This window comes from Ahaetulla prasina, chromosome 3, assembly GCF_028640845.1.
Source record: "Ahaetulla prasina isolate Xishuangbanna chromosome 3, ASM2864084v1, whole genome shotgun sequence".
Classification (NCBI taxonomy): Eukaryota; Metazoa; Chordata; class Lepidosauria; order Squamata; family Colubridae; genus Ahaetulla; species Ahaetulla prasina.
Genome location: NC_080541.1, coordinates 170,056,595 through 170,082,107, shown reverse-complemented (window position 1 = coordinate 170,082,107; position 25,513 = coordinate 170,056,595). Strand labels below are relative to the sequence as shown.

Here is a 25,513-nt window from a genome sequence, read left to right as displayed (position 1 = left end):
TTACGGGGAGACTATGGGGATGCTACAATGGTTGTAAAGACTGAAAAACACTCATAAGTCACATTTTTCTGTGCTGTTGTAACTTCAAACAGTCACTAAACGAATGATTGTAAGTCGAGGATTAGGCCTGTAGGCTCTATAAACAGCACAGGACAGCAAAAGGCCCTGTGGCAGGCCTTAGGAGGAGCCTGGGGCCTAACAAGAGGCCCCTTTTGGCAAGGTCAGCTAAAGAGGCCTTGTGGGAGCCACCCCCTGAAGAGACTCCCATGGCAGAAAATGCTGCCAGCTGCTCAAAAAGTGGAGATTGCTTAGACGGAGTTCCTAGGAAAAGGTGGTGTGTGGCAGTGGGCTGTGGTGTAAGGAAGGCTAAGGTTAGAGCCAACACTAGGCTCATATGCTTATAGCCTCCATTAGCATTAACTAGGAAGCTGTAGTTGTTTATAGAGTTTGGGGCTTTCTCCATTTTACTGTAAGGTTGCCGAGATTGAGAAAAACTTGCCCTAGAAGCTGGGGAGAATTGTGCATTTTGTATGAAAGGTTTCCTAGGGTTGGGAGGTTAATTATTGTCAGCTGAGTTGAATGTCAATGGGCAACTACTGAGTCTTTTCCAGCTAGAGTTGCTATGGAAAGATGAGGAGGTCACCTAGTTGTAATATCCTGAGGAACGAGTAAATTACAGTGGCATATGATCTTGATTTAAAGGAACAGTGGATTATTTGTTCAGCAGTCATTAAAAAAAAAGCAATCTTGGAAATACACAAAATGATGTAGAGCAACTGAAACATTTTGGCTGAAGTCAACAAGCACGGTATTAGGTTATGATTTATGGAATCTAGTCTCACCCCACCCCACCCCACCCATTTCATCTTGTTCATGCAATGCAATTCCCTGCAGTTCTATTTGCACCCTCAAAATCTGTAATGAGACTAGAGGTACAAATTCTGTAGGTGAAAACAAACCATTAGGTTCAGCTCATTTTTGTGTCCATTATCTAGTCCAGAGGTAGTCAATCTTTTTATACCTACCGCCCACTTTTGTATCTCTGTTAGTAGAAAAATGTTCTAACCGCCCACCAGTTCCACAGTAATGCGCCGTGTATCGTTGTCTGCGCTTGCCTCTCACGCATCATAGATTGGGTTTTGGGGGGGGTAGCGCTGGTTACCAGCTCTGCTTCTCTGTTACAGCTGGGTGGTATGGGGGGAGATGCATGAGCTATTCTGGGACGAGGCTCTTTTGTTTGCAGTCACACTATAGCGCCATTTAGTTTCACTTATGTAACGTGAACTAAACTTATGCGCGGGCGATACAAATAGTATATTTTTAGAAATTTAAATTATCGCGGGAAATTTTATGAAAACCTAATGAAAATGTTTTTAAATAATGCTATGACTTTTTTTTAAAAAGTCAATTAAATAAAAAAAAAGGAAAGTGCTTCAGTATCGGACAAAACCCCTACCGCCCACCATGAAAGCTAGAACACCCACTAGTGGGTGGTAGGGACCAGGTTGACTATCACTGATCTAGTCCATGAAAAAAAAGGGCCTATCAGATAAACTGTGATACTGAAATAACTTGATGAGTGTCACTCAGCAAAATATAGTCCACCAGTTAAATGCTTTAAATCTGGATCAGCGACACAGCACCTGTGGGTTATTTCTTAACCATCCTTTTAGCATCGGCAAAGGATTTCTGCTCCTCCAGATTAGACTTAATGTTAAAACTTTGGTTAACTGGTTAACTGGATCCTTTGCTAGCATCTCTCCACTCTTGTAATACAACAAGTTTCTAAACACATGGGCCTTATGGGGAGATGGGAAAATTTAATAAATAGAGAAGTCACTGTACGGCATACCAATTTGAATACAGTTTTTTCACTGAATTTAATAGTAATAGTTTCACCTAAAATGGGATAAATATTTAGGACAAAATTTTATGTGCTACTGCTTTACTTCAAAGTAAAAAATGTTAAAAAGCAGAAGACACAGCTTTTTATAAATTAAATCAAAATGGCTCCATTCTTTAAATAAGAAAATTCTTCGATTACAGTTGAAGTATATTCCCTCCAAGAGCCAAAACAATTTTAGCTTACAGACAATTTGTCTCACCTGTCTGCTGGCTCAATAAAAGCAGACCATTTTTAATAATAACCTTGTATCTGTATCTGTTTCATGACTGACAAAATTAGAAAGAAAATAAGAACCACCCCTCCCTTTTATGACCATTTAAAAACTTATGAATAATGCAGTATATGAACATGCGAAAATGGGTTCTGGCATATCCTGTCTTTTACCAACGCCTGTTTAACATTTAATAGCCGCACATGTCCTCTTGTGTGTTGCTGGCAGCAAATTCAACCTAGACACAGGCACTTCAATTAAGCAATAAATTAGACATGTCTCTTCCATATCTCTCTCTGTATAGATGAAACAATGTCAGTTTTAATTAGTCAACCATCACCAGCATGAAGTTTCCCTATTGGATCCCCAATAGGGAACCCATCTGGCAGAGCCAGGTCTTAAGGCTCTTACGAAACCTCAGGAGGGTGGGACCCAATCTCATCTCAGGGGTAAGATGTTCTAGAAGTCACAGCAGAGAAGGCTCTTCTGGAACCCACCAGCCAGAATTCTTTTGCTGATGGGATCTGCAGTATGCCACCTCTGCTAACACTGGTGGGGTGGGTCAGTCCCATTGGGAAAAACAGGAATTACTGTGGGAAATGAGTTTGAAAGTAGGAATTGGTAAGGCTTTGCTCAATTGAATTGGCATAAGCACTATTGTTTAATACATTGTTTATCCCCAAACTGAGGACCCAGATTGTTGGGGGGCAATAAGTTGACTTTGTATATAGTATACAAATAGATGAAGACTATTGCTTGACATAGTGTAAGCCGCCCTGAGTCTTCGGAGAAGGGCGGGATATAAATGCAAAAAAATATATATCCTGTGGCTTGGCCTAGGGCAGGGGTCTCCAACCTTGGCAACTTTAAGCCTGGCGGACTTCAACTCCCAGAATTCCCCAGCCAGCATTGGTAAGCTGGGGAATTCTGGGAGTTGAAGTCTGCCAGGCTTAAAGTTGCCAAGGTTGGAGACCCCTGGCCTAGGGACCTTTTACTGCCTAGTCTTGTGGCAGTAGTACTGAGGGACATCCCAGGGGTAAGTAAAAAAATAATAATTGGCTGTGACTAAGCAAAACATGTAAAAAATGAGTAGAACTTTGATTATGATCTTGAATGCTATGTTGACTTACTGATCCCATCTGCAATATCCCTAATAATGTTGTCATGGAATACCAGAATAAGAGGAAGTGAATATAAAAATATTGGAAGTCAATCACCTTGGTGCTGTTTGAATGATTAAAAGTAAAGGTTTCCCCTGTCCAGTTGTGTCTGGCTGTAGGTGGAGGTGCTTGTCTTGGTTCCTTAGCTGAGGGATCCAACATTATCCAAAGATGTTTCTGTGGTCATGTGACCAGCATGATTATATACCGAGGTGCATGGAACACTATTCCCTTCCCACCAAAGTGGTACCTATTTATTCACATTTGCATGCTTTTGAACTGCTAAATTGGCAGGAGCTGGGGCAAGTATTGGAAGCTCACCGCATTGCACAGCACTCGGGACTTTGAACCCGTGGTCTCAGCTTTCCAACTGACAAGCTCATGTCTTTAACTGCTGAGGCATTACTCCCCCTTATTAATAATTATCAAAACAATTTTCTCTTGAATCATTCTTTCCCTTCTCAACATGCACAGTAGGAGAACTAGATCCTTCTTGGTGTATAGTACTTGCAAACTACAGTAGTAGAGCTTCCCTGTCTCAACTTCACATTAACAGAACTTATATCGCTGTTTGTATCTAGTAACCTGCCATGTGGAATGGAAAGAAAAGCCCTGTTCCTGTAGTTCACTTCACATGTCATAAAAAACTGGGTTCCAGATTTGAGCAGCAAAAAACTGGATAATCACCTGATAGCAGCAAAGAAAAAAATTGACCTCACCCCATTCCTAAGGGGCGCGCATAAGAGCACCAGCGTGCCTTCCGTTTCTGTCCTAATGTTCCCTTTGATTGTATCCAATTCGTATGGTTATTTCATGTTTATACTTATATATACTATTGTGTTTGACAAATAAATAAATAAATAAATAAATAAATAAATAAATAGCTGTTTTCTGTTCCACTTTGCTACCATCTGGTGATTATCCAGATTTTTGCAGGCCATATTTGGTGGCTCTAATAAAGGAAATGGGCAGCAAGCTTTGTTCTTGATTCTGGCTAGCACCAAACTGAGGTTATCAAAATATCCTTAATCTTTCAGGGCACAGAGATGCATAAGGTAATATTACATTATATTAGGCTCCTGTATATAGGCTTTTATGTGTCTTTCAGCCCCTTCTCCAGAATAGAGAGCGTGATTTTATAAAAGGCCACAACTAGCAGAGAGGCTTTATGCTATTATTTACTGATATGACTATGCAGTTTAATTACTAGGTGCTCCTTGAATCCAAATTCCCAGAAAGTTGCTGTGTTCATATGTTACAGTAGAAACAATGACCAGTTTAATTACACCTCAATGCCTAGTACATTGATTATGACAACAACATTTATTAACTATAGTCCACATTATAATTGTCATGCCAGGCACATCCCAACAGCCAAGACTGCAAAGAACCCTCCCCAAATTTTATTGTTCAAGGTAATTTATTTTTTCCCCAGTTGTCCTAGTTGCACAGCTTTGATTCTTTTTCTCTGTCAAATGACTCATCAAGAAGGCAATTCAAGATACCCTGGTCGTATCTATAATTAAGGTATCTCTCTACTTAGCTATGATAATAAAATATAGGATTGTACTTATTTACCATCTAATAAGTAGTAAATGAAAATTTATCCTCTGATACATTTTGAATCTACTTCTGTATTTTAGGTTTATTTTTTAACACACTTGCTTTTTATTCTATACAATTTGCTTAGCTTCTTTCATCCCTATTTCCATAACTCTAGGTATGGAATAGGACTTAAAAGTGGTCATTAACTGTAAGCAAACCATACTATTACATTCTCCCCAGCCTACCTGACCAAGAAAAATGCTTCAAGACCACAGGCCCATCTACATTCTCTATTAATACTAGCTGATGATCTCAGTTCATTTGTACAGTTGTCACCTTTCTTATGTGCATATGCTCCATACTTACATTATTTATAAGCAATCATTAGACAGATCAAACCTTAGTCAATTAATAATTAATCCATAATTAATAATTTCTTCTCAATTTGCAATAACAGACTGAACAAACTAACCGCACACACTCTCTCTGAGTTTGAACCAGGTCAAATAGAACTATATGCTATCTGCAAAATTTCAGCAATAGCTAGATAATAACAGACGTTCTAGAAAACTCTTTAAAATACGATTCGTTTTTGTTATCAGTATAAGCAAGTGAACATAGCCGAAGTCTGATTTCTGTAAGACATTTCCATAAAATATTCCAAGTAGCTTGCAATTAGACAGAAGGTAAAAGGAAGGAGAAACAGCGCTCAGTAATTCAAAATATAGCAATCTGTCTTCAACCGCAACAAAGACCAATAATAGGAAAGTTCAACTGGTGATTATTCACAAACCCATTGCTAACCGAAAACTTCCCCAGTTGATTTTTCTGCCTCCCATCGTGCTTACGCTCTTGAAAGCAAAAGGCATGAAAACTCAGGGAAACGGCCATCCCCGCAAATAAAGGACCAACAACACCCCACCTTCGTATTTACCTGGGGTCTTTGGCTTCGCTCCTCCTTCTTCGCATGTGCTGCGCATCCATCGGACCCGGCAAGGAAGCGCTTGTCAGATCTGAACTGGCGACGAGAGATTTCCCTCTGAAAATCCAGAGGGCGCTTGAAGCTGGCCTTCTTATTGTCTTCCCAGCTTGAAAGCCAGGGGCTTGCAGTCTTTATAATAGAAACGTGGTTCTATGATGCTTCGGAGCAAGCCCTCCTGCCGGTTGGACTCCACCTCTTCTAGCTTCTTCAAAGGGGCCGCTTCTAGAGGGATCGGCTACAAGAAAGTGCCGCTGTGAAGCGGCGTCTTGGCTCGTCTCTGCCCACCAACTTTGGCCAGGAGCCCCTTTGCGTCTGATCAGGGTGTGGCGCGAGTCCAGAGGGAGCTTTTAGGTTTAAACGCCAGCGGAAAAGACCCAAGCCAGGGTCTTAATCAATTTACCGCGTGTCTGAAACGCCCAAGACTAATACATTCTTTCTTTTCTCTGTTTCCTTCTTGCTGCAAGGAAGACTGAAGAGTTCCTGACGGGATCCATCAACCAAGAGGAAGAAGAAAGCGTGAGAGAGATTTTTTTTTTAAGGAAAGATGGGTTCCTTTAATTATTACATTTACAAGTTCTGCCATTGGGAGGGGAGGATAAATCCGTAAGGTTTCAACAGGGCTGGATGGCATAAAAATTAAATTTTCAGGAAGAATTTAAAAGTGGTTCAGGGAAAACCATGCAGCCATCTCTTATGCTGAATAGCAAATACCTAATGTATGAATTAAGCCATAGTTATTTGGTTTTTTTAAAAAAAAATCATGATTTATCTTTTACGTGCATACATACATACCCATCAAAGACAATTTTATTTGTTCAGTCTAGAAATTATTTTAGTTCTTGCATTTTCAGCAAAAAATTAGTAGGTTTAGTAGTCCACAAAATATATGTCATTTTATCTTCCCTCGTGGTAACTTCAATATATATATGCATTTTATACACATCTAATAACCTTGCTGGACAACAAAATAGTATCCTTTGGTATGCATTTATCTATCATAGATATATTATTTTGAAGAATATTATTTAACAGTTCCTCTCTTTTCTTTTATAACTGTAATGATATGTGGGAATGACCTTGGAAGAAGGGATGAAGAGATGCTGCCTAGAACATGGTCAGATAAGAGTGAGCATAACCTGCAACTGCATGGTGTGTAGAACAAAAGGCTCCGAAGAGACCACCCCAAATTGTAAGGTTTTAATGGTGAAGGTGGGAACTTTGTACTTTCAGGCTTTCAAAATTCTGTTAATATATCTTTTTCTATTGGGCGGCACAGTGACTCAGCAGTTAAGACACTGGGTTTGTCAGCTGAAAACCCAGCAGCCAGGTTCAAGACCCGAGTGCCACATGACGGGGTTAGCACCTGTCCTCGCCCCGGTTCCTGCCAACCTAGCAGTTCGAAAGCATACAAATAAATACATGTAAATAGTACCACTTTGGTGGGAAGATAACAGCACTCTATATCGTCATGCTGGCCAAGACTCCAGAATTGTCTTTGGACAGCGCTGGCTTAATGGCCTTGAAATGGAGATCAGCACCACCCCCTAGAGTTGGCAACAACTAGCAGAGGGACCACAGGGACTCCTTACCTTTTATCTTTTCAATAAAATAGAATTAACTCATCTGATTCTGTTTCCTGTCTGGTCTGCCTATTAAGACTAACAATAATTTTTGCACCCTTTAGTAATAAACATTGTTATATATATCAAATTTACAGTCTGTAAAAGGGGAGTAAAACATAAGAGGCTTCCCCCCCCCTCATGTTCTTAACACTGGTGCCATTCAGCACTCTATACTTCTGTGATCACATGATCTTTTTAGAACTTCATGTTTCTCTTCTGTTTATCTCTGTCTGTCAATCAGCTTCATTAATTTATTCTTTCTTTCCCACAGAGATATACTGTACATTATCTGTAATTTAAAATAGCATTTTAAAGAGGCAATATTCCAAATTTAATTGCCCCTTTAGGCTGTTTTTTAAACTTTCTTATTCTAAGCTCCCAGTGAGACTTTTGCATTTAATTCTTTTAAAAAATGTGTAGCTGGCATTTTCATTTTTTAACTTTATTCTTTTGTGGATTGAAGATAAACTCATGCAAATGGCTCTAAGTATTCTCAAGGCCTCTTTATATGCCAAATGTGCTCCATTTAAATCTGCTTTAGAAAGTGGATCAGGCAGCATCTTTTAAACAGAATTTGCACAAAGCTGTAAGCATGATATATACAATATTGGAATTTGTCAGTGTGATGCCATGCTAACAGAAGATGGTAGTTTACATCTGGGTGTATGGGTGTTTGAGGGGAATTGATGCTGCCGAGGAAATACCGTAAACACACAAGAGAAAGAGAGGAGCTTCCAGGAGCTTGACTTAAAAACTGAGAATCCACACTAACTTATCAGTCAGTAAAAAGAGATGGCAGTAGATTTGTACTTTGAGATTTGCAAGATTCTACTGATGTATCCTTACACAAAATGTAGTCATTTTCTGACAGATTTACTTGGGAAGGCTGTGGGTTTCCTCATGTGGAGCTCACCCCCACCTCTGGAGCTCATGTAGATGATTTAATGGCTTCTCTTTTGTCTGGAAAAGCTCTGTTACCTCAGGCATATTGTCTGACCTTGGTCTTTGCCTCTGCTTATCCTCGGTATTTCACAGAGACATACTGTACTAGTCTGCCATGTTTCTATCTATAAGTCAGACAAGATCAAACCAACTTGATGGTACATAATCAATCAATCTACATGTGTTGATCATGCGTACATTCTATATTATATATGTACATGATCACGTGTACATTGTATTCACACAGTACCTCAATATTTAAGGTAGATTTTTTAAAAAAAGCAAAATTAACCAATGTAATACTAGATATCAACCATAATTAATAACTAATGTAAAACATCCAAAATTACAAAAAAGTTTCAGATAGGTAGATAAGTCATTTTAATCTTTATAGTAGCACAAATCTATCAGATCTGTTATGATACACATACATTTTGAGGACATTTCACTTAATGAACTGCATAGTTTATGTATTAAAACTGTGCACACTACGAATGTTATCTAGCATGTTTTTCAGACTCCACACAAGTACATTATTTTTCTGTTTAAGATTTATACAGTCAGAAATGCTTCTAAATTATTCTCAGCATGGACAGTCCTGTTAGGCATCCTGTTGGAAGCTGGGAACAGTGTAAAAGAAGAGGTAAGTGGGAGATAAAAGCTATAGATTAAGTTTTCTTAGTAAAGTGGGTCATTTAAAACCATTACAAATGTAACAGAGACCAACCACACTCAAATACTGATCTGCTCAGTAAGGGTAATCCACCATTTGTATCCACTTAAAGTATTTATATGTGCAAATCCTCAAATAGAGACATCAGACCTCTTGAAATAGATCAAAATACATGCAAAGCTCTGCTTTTCCCAAAATGATAATTTCAAATCTTGTTGAGCGCAACTCCTAGCTCATGGCAACATTTTGGGAGCTGCAAAATTGATCCATCTGGAGAGTTGCAGGTTGGGTAAGGCTTGGATTAGACCGATATTGACAAAGGTAGTATTACTTTGATTTCAGTGGCTGGATTAGCACATTTGTGCTAACCAGTAATTTTGTTTATTTGGGCTCATTTTAGTGCAAGTTATAAATTCAACCACCAAATTACTGATGTAGTTTTATTGCAGACCATATTGGAACTGTATAATAATCATGTAACAATCTAAAAGGTGACTTTTCAAAAGAAGATCAATTATAAAGTTACCATGTTTTGTAATATTGAAATATAAAGATATTGAAAAGACCAGTATTTATCCTTTTCTTGCTTTCTATTTCAGAATGAGTTTTAAAGATAGTATTCTCATGTACCATATTGTCTGCAAATCTAATGTCATGCTAATAGGAGATGGCAGTTTAATCTGGAGGTTGGAACATATTTCTGATATTCAGAAGTATTAGTTGAACCATTTTCCCCCACTTATATTTGTATCAGGTGAAGTAATTTTTGAACAGTGATCCAAAGATGCGATGCGTTATGCCTTACATAAAACATTAAAAAAACTCTCTAGGCTCATCATGTATACTTAAACAGTTTAATTCATAATTACAGGCTGTATTTAGAATTTTTAAACAAAGTCTATAAATAGAGGTTAACCCCGCCTGAAAAAGTTCTTACAAGCCTTTTAGAACTTTAGTAGTAATGCCATCAAAGCTGACATAGCAGTGGTTTATTGAAATACTTTGAGTAAAAGTTCTGTGATCTATCAGTAACATAAAATGTCACATTAGGTGACTCAGAACTTTTAATCCTATGCCTGAATGAATTAATGTTTGTGTACATATATACACATACATGTATACATGACTATGGGTGACACAGATAATGTATTGGTCCACCAAGTATACATTTAAAAGTAAGAAATGCAGTTAACCACACAACTTGTATGATTAATGCCATGAAAGTCCATGAGAAAATTAAGGTTATTAATACTTGGCAAGAGGTTTTATTTTGTTTATTAGGTGTTTAAATTCTCATTTATCAGTGCAAAAGAGAAAGTTTATCCAAACTAATATTTAAAAAATGAGGAAACACTACTTTCTTCAAAAGATTCTTGACAGCAGCATCCACAGATAAATGGAAATACCTTATCCTGACAGTGGCAATTATGAAATCCTTTGCAGCAGAAAAAAAAAACCCAATTTAGTTATAAATACCATATCATGCATTGGGGTGGTGTGGTGATGACACAGGACCACCTATTTCTGGAATGAATTCAACACTCTGCACTATGTAACACATTATATAGAATAGGAAATAACTTATTTTTCCTTTAACATTCAATCTTATTTTGACTCTGTGACCACATAAGGGTATTTAATTTAAGGTGCAACCATCAGTTGGCATTCAATAAATTATACACAACAGTAACTGACTGTTGTAAGTTATCTTTTGTGCAGTCTACTTCCTACCTTATTTAAAATTCAGCTGTCAAATCACCATTTTTTTTTGCATATTTCACAAAAGAAACTGGTTCAATTAGCATCAGAATTCTTGACACTGAATTTGGCCAGTCTAATTTTATTATCTCCCTGGAGAAGGTCATAAGTTTCTTTAGACTCTTAATGGGCAGGCAAAAAGGCAGTTAATGCAGGGGGAAAAAGAAACTTTCTATTTGATTTTCAGTCCAGTATTGGAGCTTCCAGTAAAAATAAAACAAGAAGCATAAAGCATTTCATGTATTTAAAATGAAATGCTATCTCTGTAAAACATAAAATATAAAGTTTAATACTGTAATGCCAGACATGAATATTTCAATATAAAGCAGGATTATCAGAATTTTTAATTACCTGAATATTTGCAAGCTAGATTTTTCTTTTTAAATAATTATAATTTGATTAACTATATCACCAGTTTTACTTACAGGCCAAATGCCAGCCACCTGGAAAAACTAAAATAATTCAGTATTATAGGAATTGCAAATAGGACCCTTCTGAAAAGACATAAAACATGTCATCTATGAATATTTTAGAACATAGATCTCTTATATGTGACCTAGGCATCTTTAAAGGACAAATGTGTTCACTTCACAGTTACTCACACCTGCATTTTTAAAGATTTTCACACTGCAAAGAATATATTACAATAGAAAAAAGTACTTTGCATGAAACATATTTGTCTTTTAAAATCATCCACAATATATTGCTGCATCTGTGTTCAAATTTAAAAATGTAGAGTTGTCAGGGTTTTCCTTTTTTTTTGCATGTTAAAATAAGCTACTTTGGTGTAATAGTGTACAGTACAGAAGAATTCCAAGGTAAGTACAAATGGAAAATTGCTATACTAAACAATTGCCAAATGAAAATAATGGATATGAAAAAGTTACAAATAAGATAATTGCTCAAAAAATCACATTTGCAGGATTTAAAGCCTTTTTGACTTTCCCATTCATATGTAACTTCTGATTTACTTTACGTATAGCTTAGATATCCAGGGAAAAGGAGAAATATTTGAGGCAACCCTTCATGCTTCTGATATTTCAGATTTACTGAGTGCAATTGCTAGTTCTAAATCTTCTTGCTCTTGCTGCTTCAATCTTGCTAGTCGCTCTTTCTCCTCTCTCTCACTTTCTCTTTTTGCCCATTCAATCATATCTTCTTCAGTAGGATACTAAAACAGAAAAAACATAGACTTGTTAGTAGAACAGCAAGTAAGAATTTGTGAACACTGTAATATGGAAGGAATATGTCATTGCTTCTCCCCAGAACAGTTTTTTTAAAAAAAAACTTTTCAGATGATCTCCCATCATAGTATTAACTAGATCAGATCCCACTTAGCTTCCAACCCAGGCAAAAAAAGGCCTAAGTACTATCATTTGCTAAGTATACAGATGAATTATTTTAAAATACATTGTACAGTATACTAGTCCTATAATTAATCAAAAAGTAAAAAACTAAATTTTGTAAAGAGTCCTGTATCATGTGGCCAATAGATTCAGAATGTTATTTAATTTTTTTCTCCCTCTTTCAAGAAAATGTATCAAATGGCTGTCATGCAATATAACTAAGGATCATGCAGACATTGCAACCAGCTGCTTTTTCAAATGCCTGGGCAGAAAAGAAGAGGCTTGTTGAATGACTGCTTGCTAAGGAGTGTTTGGAGCTAAGACTGTGTTGTTGCAATATCAATTTGTAAGTCCTGCTACAGGTTGATATATGGACATTATATAATACTGCATGCAATTACGGCTAGAATAAAATGTCAGAGAACTTTCAGAATTACTGTTATTGTTGCGTAGTGTTCAATGTGTTACTGGAAAGCTAACAACAAGCTATTGTCTCCAAATAGATCATGATGATGTATTCTTTAACTAAGAGATTACTAATGCAGAGGAACTGATTCCCATCTTCAAGGTTTATAGGAACATTCACTGTTCTTGCAAAACAATAATTATTTCACTGAATATCTCCATACTTACAGCATTGAAATTAGCAAAATTGCTGGAATCCATCTCTTTGCCTACTCCACTGGGAGCGAATGGATCAGCTTCCTGTCCTTTGCAGCTATCGGAACTTGGGAAAGGCTGGAAAGGATCATTCAATTTAAAAGATTCTGAAGACTCCAATTTGTGGATAGGTCTTTTTCCTACACCAAAATAACCAGTTAGCATAATTATGAACATGACAATAATATATTCAGTATATAGTATAAGTAATGCTACATATCCTAAACTCATGTGATTTTCTAAAATATTCTAAAGTAAAGCAGATCTCGTCCGGCCCCTTAGTTCTCCGAGGGGCTGAGGGAGATGAAACGCCGGAGAAGACGCCTAGAAAGCACCTGGAGGTCCAGTCGTTCCGAAGCTGATCGGACACTAGTTAGGTCCTATTCTAGGACCTACCTAGTGGCAATGAGGGAGGCGAGGCGTTCCTACGCCTCCACCCTCATTGCGTCGGCAGATAACTGCCCGGCCACCCTGTTTCGGGTGACCCGCTCCCTCCTTCATCAGGAGGTGCGGGATGACCCTTTGCAGGGACATGCCGAGGAGTTTAGTGGTTATCTATACGATAAAATCGCTCAGCTCCGGGATGGTCTGGACCGAAATTGGGATGATCCAAGCGAGGGAGAGGAGGCACGTCTTGTCGAGTCTGTTTGGGATGAGTTTGACCCTGTGGCTCCCGAGGATGTGGACAGGTTGTTGGGCAGGCTTCACGCCACTACATGTTTACTGGACCCGTGTCCTTCCTGGCTGGTACTGGCCACTCAGGAGGTGACACGAGGCTGGCTCCAGAGGATTATCAACGCTTCTTTGTTGGAAGGGGTTTTCCCTGCCGCCTTGAAAGAGGCGGTGGTGAGACCCCTCCTCAAGAAGCCCTCCCTGGACCCAGCTATTTTGGGTAATTATCGTCCAGTCTCCAACCTTCGCTTCGTTGCGAAGGTTGTAGAGAGTGCTGTGGCGCGACAGCTACCCCAATACCTGGATGAAGCCGTCTATCTAGACCCGTTCCAGTCCGGCTTCCGACCCGGATACAGCACGGAGACAGCTTTGGTCGCATTGGTGGATGATCTCTGGAGGGCCAGGGACAGGGGTTACTCCTCTGCCCTGGTCCTATTAGACCTCTCAGCGGCTTTTGATACCATCGACCATGGTATCTTGCTGCGCCGGTTGGGGGGATTGGGAGTGGGAGGCACCGTGTATCGGTGGTTCTCCACCGATCTCTCCGACCGGTCGCAGACGGTGTTGACGGGGGCAGAGGTCACGTGGTGACGGGGGCGTGAGGCACCGCGAGGTGCCTCACTTGGTCGATCCTCTCGCCCCTTCTGTTCAACATCTATATGAAGCCGTTGGGTGAGATCATCAGTGGCTTCGGGGTGAGATACCAGCTGTACGCTGATGACACCCAGCTGTACTTTTCCACCCCGGGCCATCCCAATGAAGCTGTTGAAGTGCTGTCCCAGTGTTTGGAACCCGTACGGGTCTGGATGGGGAGAAACAGGCTCAAGCTTAATCCCTCCAAGACGGAGTGGCTGTGGATGCCGGCATCCCGATTCAGTCAGCTGCAGCCGCGGCTGACTGTTGGAGGCGAGTTACTGGCCCCAAAGGATAGGGTGCGCAACTTAGGTGTCCTCCTGGATGAATGGCTGTCGTTTGAAGATCATTTGACGGCCGTCTCCAGGAGGGCCTTCCACCAGGTTCGCCTGGTTCGGCAGCTGCGCCCCTTCCTTGATCGGGATGCCCTGTGCACAGTCACTCATGCGCTCGTTACCTCTCGCTTGGATTATTGTAATGCTCTCTACATGGGGCTCCCCTTGAGGTGCACTCGGAGGCTTCAGTTAGTCCAGAATGCAGCTGCACAGGTGATAGAGGGAGCTACGCGTAGCTCCCACGTAACACCGCTCCTGCGCAGACTGCACTGGCTACCTGTGGCCTTTCGAGTGCACTTTAAGGTTTTGGTTATGACCATTAAAGCGCTCCATGGCTTAGGGCCTGGGTACTTACGGGACCGCCTGCTGTTACCGCATGCCTCCCACCGACCCGTACGCTCTCACAGAGAGGGACTTCTCAGGGTGCCATCCGCCAAGCAATGTCGGCTGGTGGCCCCTAGGGGAAGGTCCTTCTCTGTGGGGCTCCCACTCTGGAGCAGGCTTCCCCGGGTTTCGCCAAATACCTGACCTTGGACCTTCCGCGAACTGAAGACACATCTTTTCATTCGCTGGGCTGGCTTAAATTTTATCGATTTTAAATTTTTTATTATTAATTTTAATGGGGTTTTAGTTTTATATATTTTAAAGTTTTTTAGGCCAATTATAAAATAAGTTTTTTAATTTGTATTTTAAATTGTATATTGTATTGTCTGTTTTTACTTTTGGCTGTACACCGCCCTGAGTCCTTCGGGAGAAGGGCGGTATAAAAATCGAATAAATAATAATAATAATAATAATAATAATAATAATAATAATAATAATAATAATAATAATAATAATAATAAAGTTACAGGATGAGGGTTTTGAGTTGGAATGTAGATACTGTTTGCCACAATTTTCATTACATAGATGCTTTTGGACATATAAAATGCGAGCTAGCCTCTAATTCAAATTACAGTGTTCATATTAAAAATGGTTCAAATCAGCCATCCTTATCAAATTAAATTTAGAGTTTTATAGTAGTAACAGCTTCTTTTATAATTTATTGCATTGGACATTTTAAAAAATTCAACCCAAAGTTTTAAAATAATGAAAGTTAGTTTGTAACTAAATTGGACAATCTTGTATTATAGAATGTGGGGAAAAATATAGGATGCTCCTTTTACAGTTTCATTAACATCTGAAAAAAGCTCCATATAAACCTTAGCATTTATAGATTTAATGCTGTCTCTTACCAGGTGGGGGAGGACAAGGTCTGGTAGGTGTTCCAGTTTTAGGAGGCAAAGCAGGAGGAATATCTTCATTTTTGACTGGAGCTTCCTCGAACAAATTTTTTGTTATAACTATATTGTTAACGGAACTTGTTGCAGATGAATTAAAAGGAACCTCATTGTTCGTCTTAAAAAAAGACAGGAAATAAACTCCATTATGCACAAGTTGGGGTCTTTTGTTTTATTTATTGATCATTATAAGCCTCATACTACTGTTGCTTCCAACTGCAGCTTACTAAGCTACTATTAAAGTCATTACTTGATTCCCACCGGCCACAGTTTTCTACCATAAAGCAATGCTTTAATCACATTTTTCACTTTTAAAGTACAGATAGTGCTTGACTTACAATAGTTTGCTTAATGACCGTTCAAAGTTATAACCACACTGAAAAAAGTGACTTATGACCATTTTTCACACTTGTGACCATTGCAGCATCCCCACGGTCACGTGATTTACATTTGGATGCTTGACAACTGACACACATTTATGATGGTTTCAGTGTCCTGGGATCATCTGATCACCTTTTGCAGCCTTCTGACAAAGCAAAGTCAATGGGGAAGCCAGGTTCACTTTAGAAATGTGGCCAAAAAAAAAATACTCGTAAAATCGGGCAAAACTTATTTAGCAAATTTTCCACTTAGCAACATAAATTTTGGGGTCAATTGTGGTCGTAAGTTGAGGATTACCTGATCGTATACATGCATGCTTTACTATTTTCCCTAGAGGTGCTACTTGAAGTTTCCAACTTTATAATATATTTATAGGACACAGAACAAAGGCCACTCTTGTTTAGCAACTATTCAGAAGTATGATGGCAATAATAATTATTTAAAAATCATTTTCCAACCAATGCAGGTTCTTGCAATCAAATTTCTGCACTTGACAATCACATGCACTGGAGTGAGAATAATGCTGCACGAAAGAATTTTATCCAAATAGGATGGCAGCAACCAGTGATCTTTGCAGCATATCTCTTTTTCCCGAATCATTTTGCTTCTGATTTAAGGAATGGATTGCGGTCACGAAACATGGAGGAAAGTGTACTATTTGATAGGGATTTGGAGTCCTCCAAAAAGTAATGATTTCTATAGCTACTCAGAGCTTTCATCTTTGTTTATTATGAGTTTATTAAATATTAATGATAGATGTTTGCCACTGTAAAGTCCTTTTGATTTAAATGAAGGGTACAGGTTTTGATGACTTCTTTGGAAAAACTTTTTTTTGTGTAAAATTACTATATGGCATGTGTGTCCATGACTGTGTCACCCTCAAAGTTGTGTTTCTGCTATATCATTTCCTGTAATGATGATACTGAATTGAATAATTGGGAGTGTACATTCAGTTTCACTTTTTCCATATCAATCCTGCTGCAACAAATTCAATTTGGCTTGGCTTCTCCAAAGATTATATTTTAAGAATTGAAGAAGAAAATGAGCTAATCAAAATCAGCTAATGCAGGGGTTCTCAACCCCTGGGCCATGGCCCTCTATCGGGCCATGGCTGATTTGGAACTGGGCTGTGCGAGAGGCGGGCAGGCGCATGGATAACTTCACTTGCGTGAGCAGCAGGCCAAACGCATATGCACATGTGCACACAGCTCAACCTGCAGTCGAGCTGTGTGCGCATACATGCCAGCCTGCTGCTCAGTTCCCCTCTCCCCTGCGGGCGCTGCCAAACCGCAAAAGTTGGACAAGTGCCTAATGAACAAGTGCCTAAGATGTAATTTCCCATTAACCACAATGCTTTTATAAAGAAAACAAATAATTCCATAGTTAATGAGATATAGTTCAAAATGAGAATCACTTAAATTACAATAATGTTTGCAGAAGTTTTATTTTGTTCCTGAGCAATTTTATGCTTTGCCCACAAGCATTAATCATTTCAAATTACCTTTGACAAAGTGCTGAAATCAGCAAAATCACAGCCAAATGATTCATTTCCAAACAAAGATGCAAAGGGATCTGTAGCTGAAGTAAGCAAAGGAAAACATAAAAGAAAAGAAGGTAAATTCAATGCAAGGATCTAATAAGAGCTAATTTGGTTTAGTGGCAAAGGCATCAGGCTAGAAACTGGGAGACTGAGTTCTAAATATGCCTTAAGCACAAAGCCAGTTGGGTTGCTTTTGGCTGGTCATATCTAGGACCTAGGAAGTAGGCAATGGCAAGACATTTCTGATATTTTGCCAAAATGGAAGGGACATGTCCAGGCAGGAGTTGACACTGATTTGGAGGCACAAAAATTAAAAACCATGCAAGATGAAAAATAGGAAACAAATGATTTATTGAACTATGTATTTTCATCAGATATGAAGAAGGTTTATGTAAAGCTCACTACCACACGGCTATCATTCAGTTAATTATATGGAATTAAACTAAAAAAAATATCTCAGGAATCATCGAAATAATTAGAAGTTATTCCAAGAGGTGATGGAAATCATTTTGCTTATTGCGCCCCTCAAAATGTGCAAAGGAATTCAAACTCAAAATATGATGAGTCTTAAAATATTTTCGTTTTCTATTTCACTTGTATGCATACTGATACAATGAAATACAGGATATTTGATGCCATTTGGAAGGCACACTACACACACAAAAAAGACTGTGGACCATTCAGCTCACTTCTAGAAACTGATAGCTAAATTACACTTACTTTTGGCACAATTTTGCCATAACATTTTCATTTCATAAAAATAGTAACATTAACTTTTCCCATCATAGTCTGATCAATGACCCAAATAAGTGTGTTAAGAAGGAATACAGTTGCAAAGGGTGTATGAAAAAGACTAGTTGGCAGGCACAAATTTGTCACTGGTGGTGTTTGAACTAATTGTGTTGATACAATGTATATATTGGCTTTTCTGGAGCTATATACCATAGATTTTCTAATGGTCTTAAATAAAGGAAAGACAGAACAGCTGATAGATTTGCCTTCAATACACCTGCAAAAGTAACTTAAATATCAAATATTACTGCTTTTTTTTTTAAAAAAATAAAAGACTGTCTAAACAAAAGTCAGGCTTGTGTTTGCACAGTAATAAGCACTGCTTTGAAAAGTAAAAGATAAACAATTTTGCAGGAATCTCACAAGAACTTGTAAACCTCACAGAAGCACTGTAGTACTTCAGAATAGTTGAGGTTTCTTCTTGTTGATTTAGGATGTGTTAAAATATATTACAAATGAATAATTACCTATTTAATAGCTCGTGCTGAACTCAGAGAAGTTCAGAATGCACAGGAACCATATGGGGCCTACCTTCCCAAGGTATACGCATCAAACCGTAACCTCATTAATCTGAATAGGGAGAAGAGCATGATGGCTCATTGTTACAACACTGGGTTGATAGCAAACCCACATTCGAGACCCAACATGAGCTCCCATCATTTGCTCTAGTTCCTGCCCACCTAGCAGTTCAAAAAGTGTGCACACACAACTAGATAAATAGGTACCACTTTGGTGGGCACATTAACAGAGACGTGAAAAGAGCCCCCACCAAAATGTCTCCTGGGCAACAATGATGTCACCAGCTAATTCTTTCAACCTGGAAGTGCCTCAGTGCTTCTGACATGAAAGCAGTAGCATCTTGATACAAGCTCCAGGTAGCATGAAAGGAAGTTTTGGATGTTTACATAATAAGACATAGTGTCAGGAGCAAAAGACCAGGTCCACACATGAAGATCCAATTAAACTGATTTATTGCTAAACAGCCTATGCAGAGGAATCTTATTCTCAACTAAGGTTTGGAGTTAGATTGGACAGCAAGGGATTGGACAGCCCGTTGTGGCTAAGTAGGGATTTGAGACTGATCCCTTTTTTAACTCTGCCCCCAGGACTGCCATTCTTCTATTATTCATCATCAACATATTTGTACTATTGAAGTCCAGCCCTCTAGATTGTCTTTTGTGGTTGAAGCTTCAAGAAAAACACTAGATCTAAAATCTGTACTGCACTTAGTCTAATTCTTAAGGAATAAATTCTCTTCAGAACGTATTGCATATCTTGCCTCAATTTTCCAAACATTTGAGTTTAAATATGGGATCTGCATTAATAAAACCTTATATAATATTATGAATCATTTGGTCCATTTTTTTGGAGGGGGGAGAAATGATGAGGCGGCTCAGGTGATATTACTTTATGATCTGAGAAAAGTTGATAAGGAAGAAACACTAGCTCAGCCCAGGCAGCATCTGATCTGGAAGAGCAAGAACTTGTACAAATGTTTATTTAACCCTGAAAACACCAGCATGTAGAAATTCAGCTGTCAAAACTTCAGCTCACAACTTAGAGCTATATATAAACAGATTTTCTGATAACACTAAAATGTTATTTCTGATTAGGAAAGAATAGAAAAAGTTTTGACTATAAAAGCCTCTAAATGTGAAACAGTCAGATGCTGGAAGCAGTTTCAGAATCTGCTTTTAGTTCTAGTGTGTTAAATAACTCCTTAGATCTTTAAATGTTTAAATCCTTGTCTGACTTTGCTGTTAGGCATGATAATTATGCAAAATTTGATGCCTTCAAAATATAATAATTAAACATCATAGAATCAAATATTTCTGAAAACCGATACCCAAAATCCATTACATAATTACAGTTGATTATGATGCTAATCACATTTAACACTAAGGATTTGAAATAACTATAATTCTTGGGCTGAAACTAATCAAATTTAGCATGTTTAGTCTAAGAAGTTAAAAACAGAAAAATGTATTCTGGCAGATAGTCATGCCTAAAATTATGAAACACATCACACAATGGATTAACTGTTTAGTTTTGATTAAAAAATAAAGTAATTTCGCTATTAAAATTATTAATTTGACTGAGCTTGATGCTTTTTAGAAACCTAAAAAGATGCAGGTATATGTAACACAATTAAATTGGGGGAGTAACAAAGCTTAGTCTGTATATATATAACTTCGCTTGCTCATAGCTGAGGGGTTCTAAAATATAGCCCAGGGCTCTTCAAATATGGCAGCTTTAAAACTTGTGGACTTTCAACTCCCAGAATTCCTCAGTACTATGGCTAGCTGAGGAATTCTGGGATTGAAGTCCACAAGTTTTAATGTTGCCAAAATTTGCAGACCCCTGATATAGCCTATGGACAACAAACTCCTATGGACACATTACTTGGTATTTATCAGATTCCCCTCTAACATTACTTTCTTTTAATCTAACAGGAATTTAAAAGGAAAATTATTGAACTGCATATTTTCAGTAGCCTGCTTAACAGTCAATGGTAGCCATAATCTAGTATTCTGTAAATGAGCAAACTTACCTTGGAAAGAAAAAAAAGTAAAGTAATTTTGGCCTGATTATAATGGTTGAGGAGGTATTATAGGAACTGTCTTTCCTCTTGTATCCAGTAAAGGGGCCTTGGTAATCCATTGCTACTGTGGGAGCCATTTTGAGTAGGCAGCTATGATGTTCTCTCAAAAATCCAAATATGCCTCACACCTCAAATAGGCTAAGATTGTCATTATAATTTCTTACCTGGATCACTTGATGCAGTCACAGCAGTTCCACCAGGAGCAAAAGGATCATTATGCTTCAGTGTTTCTGTCTAAAATTTAAAATTAATTAAATGCAAATTATTAAAATCAAACATGCTATTTTTTGCTGGTATTAAGAGAGAACTCTAAATGAACATTAAATTGTACTTGAGTCATTTAAAATACATTCCTTCCAGTCATTCCAGTATTTAGCTTTTCAGAAAGTTATTTTCAAAACTTCAATATTAAAATAAATTCTGTTCTGTTTGAAGCATCTATAACCCTTCATATATGGCTGCTGATATCCAACTGGTATCCATTCAGAAGCTATTAAAACACTAACACTGTAAAGAATGCCAATACTCTACCTCTGGTTGTCTATAAACATCAGTACTCTTAACCCTAGAGTTCTGCAAATGTAACACATTAAATTACATGGGCCATGAATTAAACGATCTATTGATCCTAAAATAAAAGGAAAATGGAGAAGAGTTGTTTTGAGAACTTCCTAAGACACAGCAGCCCTATTTAACCATTATGAAATCTCATACTATCTAATAATTCTAGATTTCATTAAATGCCAAGAGGTTGTCTGAGCCAAGCTTTCAGGTGATCTCAAAGATTCATGATGCAACTAAAAGGTAAAATGTCTAATGTCTGTGAAATATATCTGTCCAGAGGACAAGGAACAAGCAAAGTTTATTTATATAAAATCTAATGGAGACATTTCATACCAAAATTTTCTGTACACACAATACTAATCTCATCTCTCAGACTTACTGTTGAATTGTTGTTGTTTGTTGCACTGAAGGGATCAATATTCCCAAAAGGATCTGAGGATGACTGCTTAAAAAAGTTGTCAGCAGCAAAAGGATCTGAACCTTTAAATGGATCACTACCAAAAGGATCTTAAAGACAGCGAAATGAAGACAATGTTACTAGAAGGTGTGCTTAGTTGTTTGCTATTGTAAATATTTATCACAAAAACTATAAAATGTGTCCAACTTTAATATTATATCGCTAGTTTATGTATTTATCAATTAGAACATTAAGTAATATTCCATGTTGCTTATTGTTCCCCAAAGTAAAGGTACTTCAACATACTCAATGTTTAAATGTACATGAGTCTTTTCCAAAATGGTCTCCCACCCCCCAAATGTTTGATCTACAAGTCCCATCATTCTAGCTTCCTGATATATTAACTGAAACCAAAATATCTGGAGTATTTTTACAAATAAAGAATTCCACCCTGTCATGCATTCTTTAATTATGAATTCACATCTTGAAAATTTTGCTTTCAAAAGGTTAAAAGGAAAGAAAACAAATACTCACCGATCTTGCCAAATGGATCATCCTTGAAAGGATCATCTATTTAGAAAGTAAAACACTGTCCATAAAAATCTTTTTCAGCTTTGTTCAGAATATCAGGTTATGGATAAAGGTTTACATTTATCTTATTCTGTGCCTGAACCCCTTGTGGAATAGAATCATGGAGCTTTCCAAAGAGCAGAAAAGGCTTCCTTAGATACAGCAACAGCTTTTTTAAAAAAATCTTCACTAATATCCATTGATAACTATTTGGGCTTTTGCCCACTGGAAGTCTTACCATCCACAAACAGAAAGAGAGACAAATGTAGCTTAACTATAGAGATGAGGAACTAGGTCAACTAAGGAAGATGACCTTGTCAGATATGAAACTCTTTTGCCAATGGAACAAGGAATAAAATGTATTTTAAATCTAAAACTGCCAGATAACATTCAGAAGTGGGATCAGAAAGATAAGTTCACAACTATAAGGAGGAAGAATAGCATAATCAGATTTGCAAGTTATCTTATTATAGCTGATCTCAAAATCTGTTTTAGCTTTCCTGTGGAGTTTTACATGCTGCCCATTTCATTATCCAAAGTGACTGAAAAATGATTTCCTGTTGGTCTTGTCTAGGTTATCTAGCGGAGCTGACATCAATCGAGCAATAATAGATAGATCTTCAGTTATTTAGCCTTTATTTAGTACTGTTTTTTTAAAGGCAAAGCTCTCAAACAAGGAAGATTTACCTGGGGACAATAATATACAGCCAGTCCTCGACTTATGACCACAATTGAGCCCAAAATTTATATTGTTAAGTGAGAATTTGTTAAGTGAGTTTTGCCCCATTTTATGACATTTCTTGCCACAGTTGTTAAGTGAATTACTGCAGTTGATAAGTTAGTAACCTAGTTGTTAAGTGAATCTGGCTTCCCCATTGATTTTGCTGGTCAGGAGATTGCAAATAATGACCACATGACCCTTATAACGATTATAAGTATGAACCAGTTGCCAAGCATCTGAATTTTGATCACATGATCATGGGGATGCTGCAAAGGTTGTAACTGTGAATAACGGTCATAGGTTGAGGACTACTATACTTAATATCTAATAAAATCTTGTATAAATTGATTTAATTCAATTGCCTTGAAGAAATCCACTCTCATCAAAAGGTTGTCTAAAGGCATCCAGTGAAATTAAACTGACTCACTGGGTATTTGGTTCAAAGGTCAATTGAAGTATCATTATGACTCCTTAGTAAGTTGTTGGGGAAAGAAAACTGAACATACTTACTACCAACGAAGGGATCAGACTCAAAAAAGTCCAAATTGGCTTCTGTTGTCTGATTAGAGGGTTGATGGGAATCTTCATTTACTAGATCCTCCTAGAAGAAAAAGTTCTGTTGTTTAAAAGAATATATTGCCATTCATCCTATTATACAAGTTACCTCTTTCTCTTAAGTCTACCTAAAGATAAGAAATTCTTTCCCCAAACTAATTAAATCAGTAAAAAACCAATCTTGAGACATTTGTAATTAACCTTAGGCAAATTAAATCAAAATCAACAAGCTCAGATCCTGTGTAGTGAGTGGATTTCTGCTTATGAATCCTCCCAGTTTTAGCATTAATACACAAATTATTTTAGTCTGACTTATTCATATGGTCTCACATACTTATGGGATATTTATGGGATAATGGGGAAAAAACCCCTACTCTTTGTACAGGGAGTCCGCGGTTTACAATAGTTTGTTTAATTCCACTTCAAAGTTACATTGTCACTGAAAAAAAATGATCTATGACCAATAGTGGGTTTCAATTTCAGCCACTACTGGTTTGCTCGTGGGCTCACATGTGCAGCACTTCGGCGCATGCACAGAGATGTCCGGGTGGGTGGGCGGAGCCTCCCGTCGCCACTATTGCTTCACCCGATCTGGGGCGAACCGGTAGCAATCCACCACTGCCTATGACTGTTTTTCACACTTATGACTGTTGCAGCATCCCCATGGTCACTTGATCGTAATTTTGATGTTTTGCAACTGACTCATATTTATGATACTTACAGTGTCCCAGGATCATGTGATTACTTTTTGTGACTTTTTGACAAGCAAAGTCAATGAGGGAACCCAGTTTCATTTAACAACTGTGTTATAACTTAACGGCTACAGTGATTCACTTAACAACTGTGTCAAGAAAGGTTGTAAAATGGGGCAAAATTCACTTAACAACTGTCTCACTTAGCAAGAGAAATTTTGGGTGCAATTGTGGTCATAAATCAAGGACTAGCTGTATAGGTTCTTGCATATATTTAAGGAGCTTCTCTTACTTGACTTCACAATGTTATCACATCAACCTACAAAATGTAGATGCTTCCTAGAAGTTGTATATCAAAATGCTGTTTAAACGCACTTTTTTGGTAACATCCGATGGTAATTCCTCTTTTTCCTCTTCTGTATCTACATGTGTTGTTTCAGGACTGTTTCTAGTCTTTCAGGACAAAAAAAAAAGTCACATATAAGTTCTCCCAACAACAATCTACAGTTTGGGTATACTTTTTTTCTGGTGACTATTATTTAAAAAAAATTGGCTTGACAAATCTTTATCATGTCATTCCCAGATGGCATTCTTCATAATGGGTACAACTGTGACATGTAATTTTTAGCATTAATAATGTTCATACAAACTCTTTTAATCATGTTAAGAAGCAAACTTTATAAAGAAGAGTTTTATATTATATAACTTTTATACAATTAAATGTGGCTACACTGTATAAAAGGATACAAATACAGAGTTACCTCTAAAGTGGCAATATAAAATTCTTGTTACCTGATCAATAAAATCTATAAGCTAAAAATAACTGTGCAAACCTTGGAAATAATTGAGATCATTCATATTTTTCTTTTGGAAGAAGAAAATCTATGGCCCTTACACTATTTCTCTAATATTATGCTGGACACTATGTTAAGGCAACTCCCCCACTCCCCAAAAAAGCCCTGTATAACAACACA

At 37.8% G+C, this 25,513-nt stretch overlaps 2 protein-coding genes and 1 long non-coding RNA gene across 8 annotated transcripts in view; 1 reads left to right on the top strand and 2 right to left on the bottom strand.

The window, feature by feature from the left end:
• TTC39A (tetratricopeptide repeat domain 39A) overlaps positions 1-5,890 on the bottom strand; it is a 59,257-nt gene extending 53,367 nt beyond the window's left edge. For 3 of the 4 annotated variants that reach the window (XR_009154550.1, XM_058178024.1, XM_058178026.1), the window contains exon 1: positions 5,757-5,890. Coding sequence is in view for 2 of the 4 variants with exons in the window: in XM_058178024.1 (XP_058034007.1) it covers positions 5,757-5,806 (50 nt within the window). In the remaining 2 variants the exon portion in view is untranslated. The remainder of the gene's footprint in view (positions 1-5,756) is intronic. The other variant, XM_058178025.1, reaches the window with a different exon arrangement.
• A 967-nt stretch (positions 5,891-6,857) lies between these two features.
• On the top strand, positions 6,858-17,593 carry LOC131195803 (uncharacterized). The gene is made up of 3 exons (XR_009154551.1): positions 6,858-6,993; positions 12,332-12,491; positions 16,573-17,593. It is a non-coding gene; the product is annotated as an uncharacterized LOC131195803 (long non-coding RNA).
• The window catches only part of EPS15 (epidermal growth factor receptor pathway substrate 15), a 64,304-nt gene continuing 48,672 nt past the window's right edge, over positions 9,882-25,513 (bottom strand). For all 3 annotated transcript variants that reach the window (XM_058178016.1, XM_058178015.1, XM_058178018.1), the window contains 9 exons: positions 24,915-24,992; positions 23,803-23,893; positions 22,536-22,571; positions 21,984-22,111; positions 21,205-21,274; positions 17,608-17,684; positions 15,681-15,843; positions 12,779-12,945; positions 9,882-11,970 (listed from right to left, as the gene is read on the bottom strand). In XM_058178016.1, coding sequence (XP_058033999.1) covers positions 11,824-11,970; positions 12,779-12,945; positions 15,681-15,843; positions 17,608-17,684; positions 21,205-21,274; positions 21,984-22,111; positions 22,536-22,571; positions 23,803-23,893; positions 24,915-24,992 — 957 coding nt within the window. In that variant the 3' untranslated portion in view covers positions 9,882-11,823. The remainder of the gene's footprint in view (positions 11,971-12,778; positions 12,946-15,680; positions 15,844-17,607; positions 17,685-21,204; positions 21,275-21,983; positions 22,112-22,535; positions 22,572-23,802; positions 23,894-24,914; positions 24,993-25,513) is intronic.